We start from the raw sequence: 10,369 nt of genomic DNA, 5'->3' as shown, positions 1-10,369 counted from the left end.
GGGTGTGGCTGGGACTGGGGAGCCTAGAGTTTACTGCTCTTGGCGGAGTTGATGTCCAGTAGGTGGCCAGAGTCTCGGAGGTTAGAGCAGTGGGAACCACTGGGAGCTGGAGGGAGGGCTGGAGAGTTGAAATGGGGTGCGGGAGGGAAGAGATGAGGAGGCACCGGGAGGAGGAGAGGCAGGAGTTTCTGGTAAGCCCCAAAGAGAGTGACAGGGATCAGAGGCTAACTGGAAGGGGGCAGGGTTGAAGGTCATTCTGTGTATTTTGGTAAGATTTGATTATGATTATACCTCGAGATACCCGAGGTATGGAATTTTGCTCATTTCTTTGTGGAGTCTTAGCTAGCTTTTAAAAAATCTCGTCCTTCCCAGAGTTCATTAGGGACTTTGGCCTGCTGCCTGGGATGCCTGTGGAAGGGGGGGTAGGTTCTAATTTTTTTTTCCCCCTGAGTTTATTTAAGTAATCTCTACACCCAGTGTGGGTCTCGAACTCACTACCCTGAGATCAAGAGTTGCATGCTCTTCCTACTGAGCCAGCCACATACCCCAAGTTCTAATCTTTAAAAGTACCAAGGAGAGACTGGTGCTCAGAAAAGAGGCACTTGATTGGATCTCAGAGAGGTGGGCAGGGCTAGAGCCCCACTCATGCTGGTATTGTCCCTAAGAGGAACTTCTGAGGTTCCAAGGAATTGGGAGAGTCATAAGATGAGTGGCTGAACTTTCAGCTCAGACTTGATTCCTGCTCTCAATCTGGGGACCAGGGGCTGAGGGGGCTGCAGGAGGCAGCCTGATGAGGAAGGTTGAAGAGTAAAAAATTATACATAGGAGGTGGCTTGGTGGGAATGAAGTAAAAATGGGTGCCTATGGAGCCAGCCAGCCATCCTGACTACCAGTTCCGAGCAGCAGAAGGAGGGGAAAGGGAGAAGGGAGACAAGATGATGTTAGTAAAGGCGAAACAGCATTTCAGGAGCAGTATCATGACCCCTCCCTCCGTGCAGGTTTTCTTACCTTGACTATGCAGAGGGCAGCCCATCCTGGGACTGAAGGCTGAACCCTCTCTTCCAAGGTCTGGGGTGATCCCATGCCTGTGACCGAGTGTGCTCAGATCCTTGGGGTGGGGGAATATGGGAGGGCTTTGAGGGACATAGGCTATCCTGGCTGGAAGAGCACTGGGTCAGGAGGATTTGAGTGGAGGGTTTGGGCGCTGGGAACCAGGAAGAGCGGGGGAAGGGGCAGAGCTCACTCCAGAGGCGGATCTGCTGGCCAGGACAGAGGACAGAGGGTGTATTGTCCAACCGGGAGGTTGCTGCAGCTGGGCGTGGAGCAGCACAGCTTGCTGCTTCCAAACTCCTTTCTGGGGAGGCGGGAGGGTGAGGAAAGTCGAGTCCCCCCTTCGCTTGTGGCCCTGGGGGCTATGACGGTTGCCAAGAAACAAGGTTTTATTTGAGAAATAATGCTTCCCAGGAGCAGATGTGTAGCTCTCCCACTTCCTGAGAAACCAGATGCTGTGAGCTTGCTTAGTACTTTAGGTGACGCCTTTGGCACTAACTGGGACCCTCATTGCCTTGGGATCCAGAGCCTAGTGCTTGATTCTGTTTAGGAGAGTCTAAGCTATGTGGACCTACTCAGGATCCGAGCAGCCTAGAAGTGACGCTTGTAAAGTAGGATGCCATACCTGTACCCTTCTGGTCATTCAAGATTTACGGCAGGTTGACAGGGTGCACCAGGGTCCTGGGATCTACTTCTGAAGATGGGAGGGGGGGTGGCGGGAGGTAGTACCAGCGCCTACCTTTCCCTTGGATTTAGAATACCCTCTTGGGACACAGTACAAGGGAACTTCTTTACCTTTCCTGTGCCCAACTGCCATGAATCTCTCTGAAGTTAGCCTTTCCCACTTCTATTTTTTTTGAGGTGGGGAGAGGGGAGAGAGAGGGGCAGAGAGGAGAGAATCCTAAACAGGTCAGCGCTCCACCCCACAAACCATGAAATCATGAACGGAGCTGAAATCAAGAGCTGATGGAGCCACCCAGGCACCCCTATTCTCCTTTCCATCATTTACCCTGCCCTTTGGGGAGTGGCTGGAAATGAAGTGGTGATGGTGGGTTCCACAGGCAGCCTCGGCAGCAACCGTTTCCTTTCCGCCTCAACCCACGTGGAAAGCTGTCAGCATGGTATGTGGAGCCCCTTACCCCTCCACGCTTGAGATCAGTGCAGCAGCAAGAACCACAACTGCAGCTTCTACGGTTGGCCTAGGAAAGCCACTTGTGTAGCTGGGCTCCCATGCTGGGACCCACCCATCTCTCCCTTGGGTTTTCTATGCTCCACCCTATTGTGACCTTTAAGGATTCTCTGCCACAGTCCTAGCCTCTTTCCTGCCTTGCAACATCCAATAGCCCATGTCTGGTCATTTGGAAAGTTCCCACTGAGTCTGAGCTACGGTTAAGAGCAAAGGGGAAAGGGGCCTCAGTTGTAACCCAGACCAGCCGGTCAACAAGAACCCAGTCTGCCTGTGCCGTGTAGCCCGGGCATGCGGAGGCAGTGCCTCTCCAGACTGGAGTGGAGGGTGGAGGCACGGCCTCCAGGCCAAGAGGTAGGAAATGGACTGCAGGTACTTTGAAATATTAAGGTTAACACAGCCGGAGGCAAAAATGCTAGAGGGGAGTGGATGCTAATTCTCAGTTCTTGGGCCTCAATAAAGATTCCCCTGGTAACCCCACTCGGTACTTGCACAGAACAGTATCTATCTCACGTCCAGAGGACTTCAGAGATGGGGGGTGGGGAGCCAGTAAAAAGGCACAGGAGTGTAGTATGTGGTCAAAAGAATTTCAGCATTAACGTGAACTTTAAAGATCAGATTTATTTGGAGAAAACAAAAAAAAAAATAACCCCACAACCCGAAGGATGGGATTTTACATCTCAAGACGTCTCCCAGGTATTAAGTCTACAGATTACAAATCATTTTCATAGAAGATATTTTGTACAAATTTTACACATATTTAAGGAGCGGGACATAACCCGTTTCTGTTGTAACGGGGGCAGGAGAGGGGAGTGGGGAAAAAACAGCTTTTTTTGGACACAACTATTTGGAAGTAGACCTGCAGAGGGCAAACCCTAACTTTCCAACATCTAAAAGCCACTTCCTGGCTACTGGCCAATCCAAGCCAATTATTTAAAGATACTTCACTTCGTAAGCCTTTTATGTCCAGTGGCTAAATGATTCACTCCTTGTGCCCACTGCTGCAGCACTCACAAACCAACACGTCTGCATGGCTGGACAGGGTCTAATCTAGGACTGATGGGTGAAAGGCTTGTGAACACCCATCACCCACGAGGATGCCATTTACTGGGCTGACAGTACAAAGGTGCACATAACACACGCAAGTTAGGCTATTGTGTTGCAAGAGAAACCAGGGCCTTGTTACACAGTTCTCTCCATTATCCTTTATTCTCTCAAGGGAAGCTAAAAAAAACAAAAAACAAAACAAAAAAAAAACCCAAAAAGAAAACAAAACAAAAAAACCCCACAAACCCACCAAAAAACCACGCATTGGTTGAGGCCACATTATAAATCCAAACACTAGTGTGGGATTTCAATGGAGAGAAGGAAACTTGTAAAAACAAAAGCCCCAATCAAGGTCATAAGAATGGCTCACAATTTGACCCTATTTATCCACCCTCACTCACCACCCAAGACCATTAATTCTAGAGTTTTCTGAGGTGTAAAAGGAGTCAAAGAAATAGGAGCCGGAATGGAGGGAAGGAGTGAGAGTCAAAAGACATGAAGGAGCCAAGATCTACTTGAGAAAAGCAGTGATTCCTCATTTGCTTCTGCTCCCTGGGGCGGGTCTAGAAAGCCTAGATCAGGTATGTGATTTAAATAGAAGCTGCATTCTGGGAGGTGACAGCAAAGAGTAGCATGAGGAACAGAAGCCCAGGATGAGAGAGTCTACATTTTTAAAGCTTCAAGATTTCAGCAGAACGTAGGTAGATGTGAACTTTCAGAAAGGATGGTGTTTAAGAAAGGGCAAAACCAGGACCCACACAAGACTTGGGAATTCCCATGACCCTTAAGTGCTTCCTGCTCCAGGAAGTAACCACGTGGTGTTTACTGGAGGTCATACCATTTCCCCATTACTGGTGCAAAATAATCCATCACCTCCCGACAGCTTCTTTTCAAACCACAACTTTTCCCACTTATTTTGGTCACCAAGCAGTCCCTATTCGTTAGTGGCCTACAGACTCACTCCCAACTACCCCCCTGGGGGGTAAAAATGAAGGAATTCCCCCTGGGCTGGCCCCAGTAACTCAGAATTAAGAGGAGGGGCTGACAGCCTCCTGGAGACTAAAAAAACAACTTCAGAGACTAAACCTACCTTTCCAAGGAGGGAAAATTTATTCAGATCATGTTTGAGAATTCATATATGCCACAACAGGATGTTAAGAATGAAAAGGTAGAAATCTCACACTGTTCCTTAAACCTGTCCTACTGCCCAACCAGATCCAGACACTGCATGTCACTACCATTTTGCTAAATGGAGGCCCCCAGGCACTAGTTCACACAGGCAACTGCATGTGTCGTAAAAATGCACAACTTTTCCATTAAAAGCTGTACGTCTCTCTCTCTCTCTGGCTACACTGGCGATTCTCCAGTTCAATACTTTAAAGGCTGCAGCAGCATGCATAAGAATTTCATTTTTTGTTTTTTGTTTTTTTAAAAAAAAGTTAAGAAAGGTCTCCAGGAGATGGTGAGTTTTATTGTCTTGTCTGGATAGAGGTTTGATTCGCTTTCGAATGTTCCAGGGTGGAAAGACTAGGAGAAAGCACAGGATGCAGAGGTCTATTCGGTGTAATCTTCTCCCTCATTCTCATCTTCGCCATCAACAGACAGAGCAGCATACTTGCTTGCAGAACTGAACTTCTGGAATAGAGGAGTGAGAAAAATCACCAAAGCCTTGAACCCTCACATCAAAAAACCAAGAAACAGGATACTGAGACTTAGACAAAAGGGAGGGGGCCAGGCCTAGCCCACTCCCTTCGGTATTAGCATTTTACACTGGCCTGTAGCTAGGGAGGCACGGCCAGAGGTGCAGGTGTTCTTACCGAAGTCCTCCCCCCACTTTTATCCTGGAGAGGGGATAAGAGCAGTGAAAGTGAAAGGCAGAAAACTGGGAAAAAAGAAGCTTCTTTCACTATTTCAAACAAGCAGCGATACCTGATTTCCAGTTTCCAACCCCTCTGCTTCCAGCCCCAAATGTAGGAGTTCCATGGCAAACATGCGCCGAGAGAAATCTAACAAGCATCTAACACTTACGGAAGCTGGATTTTCTTCAGGTTTCTTTGGCTCAGGTGCAGATCGGGAGTCTTGATCCTTTTTGCCATCTTTCCTGCGGAGACGGGAGTGTGAAACCATGTCTTTAGGAGAGGACCCTCGCAACAGCCACAAGCAGGTGGGAGGCACTGAACGGGCACTTCCAGTCAACAGTCCTTGCTACCTGGACATTGTGCTTCCAGATTCTTAAACAAGAACTGTCCACACTGGTTGACTTTCCTACAGCAGGAGATACGGCATCGCTTGGAGAACCAAAAACTTAACTACAGGGACCCACGTATCCAGCATCAGACGAAAGATTACCAATGACGAGAGAGAACATACATACCTATCTGACTCCTTCCAGTGGTCTTTGTTCCCTCCATCTCCTGGACCACGGCTGGAGTTCCCACTTTGGCCTTTTGGGACACTCATGCCATCTACTTTGTTTTCATCTGTTTGAGTGGAGACACAAAAATAAATTGAAGGCAAGTAAAATAAGCACCCTCCCTCTCCTAAGTTTCCCTTCAGCTACAGAAAAGCGTATCCATGTGTACTGAGGAAAATTCAACCTCAACCCAACCCAGATTTCTCTCCTAAATCCTTCTTCCCACATTCCTCTCACCCCCAAATATGACCCACTAAAAAATTCCACTTTAGGGTTATGCCATCATGAAGAGCAAACTGGAAATAAAGACTATAACGCTGTTGTAGTGACCTTGGCCTTGCAGATGGTGACATTTCTAATCTGGACTGAGCATGTTAATTTCCTTCCGATTCTTTTTTTTCCCCCCTTTCAAAGAAATGTTCTACCAGGAAAGGGCAGGACTCAGTGCTTTCTCCAGAGACCACTCTTGCCCTCTACTGGCTGGCAAGAAAAGGCAGATAATCTAAGAACCTTTGATACAAAAACAGGTGCAAAATTACACTGAAGTTCAATTGCTCAGGGACTCCTTTATAAGCTTCTGATTTAGGCCTCTCATCTATGGGAAAAACTAACTTCCTTTTGGTCTTACCTTTCCTTGCTGGTCCTTCTTCAGACGGTTGAGCCGGAACTACTTTCCCCCCACCACTGGAAGGAAAACATGTACACATTTTTCAGGCTTAGGGAAAGAACAGGTAAGAAACTTATAAAGTAGTAAGCTTTACAGAGAACCAGAAATATACACTTAACACTGTGAAACATTATAGGAAAAACAACAACGAAAGCAATTATTCGAACACTCACTAAGCACCATGTCCTATCGAATCATCACAATCACCCCAGGTGAATATAATTCTCTATTTTACACACGAGGCTCCTAGGACTTAAGGAAGTGAAGTGACCCCCAAAAGCCATGCTGCCAAATGTGGTAGTGGCAGCTTCTGACTACCAGGCTGCAGGTTTCGAGTAGCCACAGTGATGCCAACTGGTTATCAAAACTCTAGAAAATCGAACAATTGGCTTTAATGAGCCAGCTCCAGAACACCACTGAATCTGAACTGAGAGCAAAGACAGCATAACTTAAAAGCTGCTCTGGAAGGCACTTCCTCTCTCTCTTTTTTAACAATTTTTTAAGATTCCTGAGCTGAAACCAAGTGTCAAGTGCCCAGCCAGGGCACTTTCTGTCGTGCTATCACGGTGTTTAAGATCCTACAGCTATGCCACTGCTGCGCTTCTAAGCAGACTCACCTTGTAGGGGACTGCTGCTCTGTGTCTGAGCTCTGCGATCGAGCAGGAGGGTTGGAACTTCGCTTCACCCAAGCATTCTCCTTTGGTGGAGGGGCTGGCATTACCTTTAGAGGCTGTTCAGGTTTGGGAGGCTTGGAAGTCGGAGAGTGACAGTCTTCCTCCTTATTGAGGGTTTCATTTTCTAGAGACTTCTCACTCTCTCTCCTTCGTGCATCTGTTAAGTCAGAGTGGGAAGGTTAAATTATTGAGAAAAATTCCACCTCCTTTCCTAGGAACCAGTACTCTACTTCAGGATTCTAGCCTTGCTACATTTTCAGCGTTAAAATGTCTGTACTTGGACAGGATACGTATACAGGGGTGAAGAGGACCTCTGATGCACCCTCAAACCCCAGGAACCACTGCTCAAACTTCAACCTGGAGGCTCAACACACACTCACATCCACATACACAGAACAAAATGGGATATACGTTTATGAAAAACAAAACATACTTTATGTATTTTATAAAGGCGCCAAACATTTTCTCAAAACTAAAAGCTTTATTTTGTTAGATTCTTTCTGCATTTTAAGTGCAACCTCTTCACGTGGTGTATAATCAACCCAACCATCACACTCCCACCTCGCTGTAAGAGGCACTACGGTCCTGTTACTAAAAGGCTACTCGAGTATGAATGACTGCCAGAAAAACTTCTACAACACTTGGCTGAGGTGATGTGGAAATTCATCCTTGAGCCATACTTTGAAATGCACAAATCAATTTAGAGATGAGAGGAGAAAACAAAAAACACTGGCTCACAATAAGGTAAGGGAGGTATTATAATTGAACTGCTGTTTCCAAAACACTGAACATGTTTGTGACCGATCAATAAATTCAACGAAGGAAGGAACTATGGATGAAGAGCAGATCACTGCTGGAGACGCTGCTCTGGTCATAGGGGACGTCCACAAAGGCTGGCCCTGGGAGCAGCTCTGAGAGAGCTGTAGGACTGTGACTGCTCTAAATAAAGGAAAACTCTGGAATGTCCGTAAAAGGAAAAGAAAATCCAGCCGTCAAGTATACTCTTTAGTGGAAGATTATTCAACAGGTCACCTAAGTCACTTCTGGTACCCATTTCTCAGATTTTTCAAGCGATTAGATGTGATACTCCAATCAATCTATGCTAACCCAAATTAAGTGTCCACGACTGAATTTAATACCCCAAAGACTCTGCATAGTTTGGTTATGGCTAGTTTATGGAAACACGATACCCACCCTGGTCTGACTTACTTCTGCCAGATGTGGCTGAGGTCCCAGTCTGTGATGACTCACTTCCTGTCCTGGACCGTTCCCGTTCCTGAGTTTCTTCACTTCGCCAGCTTGGGTGTCTGTACAAAGAGATTAAAAACAAAAAGTCCAGCTCAATGAAGGCCACTTTGGACCCATGCTGACCCTTCAAGAACCATCACTTATTGATATTTTATCATGGTTGTTTTCCTTGTGGGTGGGTGTGTGCATCCTGTCTCTCACCTCACCAAGTTGGGGCTCTTTACTCCATATACTAAATCAAGGTTTGGCAATTTTCTTTAATGGGTCAAATAAACTTTATTTTTAAAAAAATGCTTATTTATTTTGAGAGAGAGAAAAGTGAGCGAAACGGAGGCAGAGAGAGAGGGAGACAGAGAATCCCAAGCAGGCTCTGGGCTGTCAACACGGAAGCCAGACACAGGGCTCAAACTCATGATATGTGAGGTCATAACCTGAACTGACAGAGTCAGACACTTAACCAACTGAGTCACTAGAGCGCCCCTGATAAATTTTATTTATAAAAAAAGGAAAAGGGCATAACTTCCCAACTCCTGTATTAAATTACCACCAATTTATATTTGTCGCAGGTTAAGCCCAGTTATTCCCTTTTACAAATTGTGAGCGATAGGCAACCAACTCTTCACTGGGTGAAAGTGTCCCATACGCTCCAGCACACCCATCGGTCCCAGCCCGTGCACACTAAATGCCAGCGACAACCAACAAGGTCTCCATGAATTTCCCAAGTGCGCCCTAGGGATGCACGCCCCCCACCACCAGGAGCCACCAGACTCGCGACAGGAAGCGCACAACTGAGGAGATGCTCACCGCTCCCGAGGCCGTCGCTCTAGCTTGGGCTCATCCAGCTGGCGCTGCAGCTTCTCCTGCTCCTTCTGCAGCCGCTCCTCTACTTCTCGCTCTCTAGCAGCTGTGTCAACGGGCTTCGCCCCTCCAAAGATAGAGGCTGCTCGACTGGACTGCGAGGTGCTAGCAGAGGAATCATCTTCCTTAGGAGTACTCCGAGGCTTTAGATTCAGTTTGGGTCTTTGGGGGGGACCTAAGTTAAATAAAACTCTTAAGTAAGTTTTTCAAAATCACCGAAAGTTGATGGCTGAAAGCCAAATTCCCAGACAGAGCTCTTATAAAATGCTATATGGGATTTAGATTAGTGGCCTAGCCAGTCCAGCAGAGAAGGGAGATTAGAAAATGGGTGGCCTAAATAACCAAGTCCAATCAATCTTTCCACTATCATATTGATGATGCAGTGCCAGACTGAGGAAAAGACTAAAGAAAGGTAAAACTTTAAGTGGTAAATTATTGTGATTACTAATTACCTGGAAAGAAATGTCTGAGTATAATGAACTATTGGATGAAAAGTATCTTGGTCAAAAATGTGGTCTGGAAGATGGATTACTTAAGTAAGAGCTTGTAACAGTATGATGGTAAAGACTCTAGTTCCTATACCTTTGTCTCTCTCTGTAATATAAACTTGACAGTGATTCACAGAGCAAAGTATACAACACTGACTAGCTGAATATAAAGTCTAAAGGAATCTGATTCTGTTTTGGATCCAAGTTGTCAGAATGTTTTAAGGAAACTGTGTCTCTCATAATTAGTGTTTATCTTAAATATTTCAGACATACCAAAGATAAAGAAGATAAGGCCTATAGGTGTCAGCCACCTGGCTTCAGTAATAAAACACTACAAAACCCACTGAAGGCTCCTCCTGAGTAGCTTTTCTCTGATGACATGCCTGTGTTCTGTCTTCTCATAACTATTATACTGAACGTGGGGTTTATCATTCCCATGCAGATCTTTATACTCTCACTATAGAGCATATACATGTTATCTACAAAAAGGGTATAGTTTAGCAATATTATTTTTTTCTTTTAAGTAGGCTTCACTCCCAGAGTGGAGCCCAATGCAGGCCTTGAACTCATGGCCCTGAGACCAAGACCTGAGCTGAGATCAAGAGTCAGAGGCTTACCCGACTGAGTCACCCATGCACCCCAATATTTAAGTTTTCTAGAAAGGGTTTAAATTGGCAATTTATATAACCTTCCAAGGTACAGTTTTTCAAAAAGGTCTTATCTTTAAGTCATTTCTAC

The 10,369-nt window shown here is 46.1% G+C and overlaps 1 protein-coding gene across 2 annotated transcripts in view; it reads right to left on the bottom strand.

The window, feature by feature from the left end:
• Positions 1 to 2,837: 2,837 nt before the first annotated feature.
• EIF4B (eukaryotic translation initiation factor 4B) overlaps positions 2,838 to 10,369 on the bottom strand; it is a 29,760-nt gene continuing 22,228 nt past the window's right edge. The window contains exons 9-15 of one of the 2 annotated variants that reach the window (XM_077753457.1): positions 9,090 to 9,318; positions 8,232 to 8,344; positions 6,981 to 7,194; positions 6,325 to 6,380; positions 5,658 to 5,763; positions 5,312 to 5,384; positions 2,838 to 4,918 (exon numbers count right to left, since the gene is read on the bottom strand). In XM_077753457.1, coding sequence (XP_077609583.1) covers positions 4,838 to 4,918; positions 5,312 to 5,384; positions 5,658 to 5,763; positions 6,325 to 6,380; positions 6,981 to 7,194; positions 8,232 to 8,344; positions 9,090 to 9,318 — 872 coding nt within the window. In that variant the 3' untranslated portion in view covers positions 2,838 to 4,837. The remainder of the gene's footprint in view (positions 4,919 to 5,311; positions 5,385 to 5,657; positions 5,764 to 6,324; positions 6,381 to 6,980; positions 7,195 to 8,231; positions 8,345 to 9,089; positions 9,319 to 10,369) is intronic. The other variant, XM_077753458.1, reaches the window with a different exon arrangement.

Source organism: Crocuta crocuta, unplaced genomic scaffold, assembly GCF_008692635.1.
Source record: "Crocuta crocuta isolate KB4526 unplaced genomic scaffold, BGI_CrCroc_1.0 scaffold30, whole genome shotgun sequence".
Lineage (NCBI taxonomy): Eukaryota > Metazoa > Chordata > Mammalia > Carnivora > Hyaenidae > Crocuta > Crocuta crocuta.
This window is presented reverse-complemented; position numbering and strand designations above follow the sequence as displayed.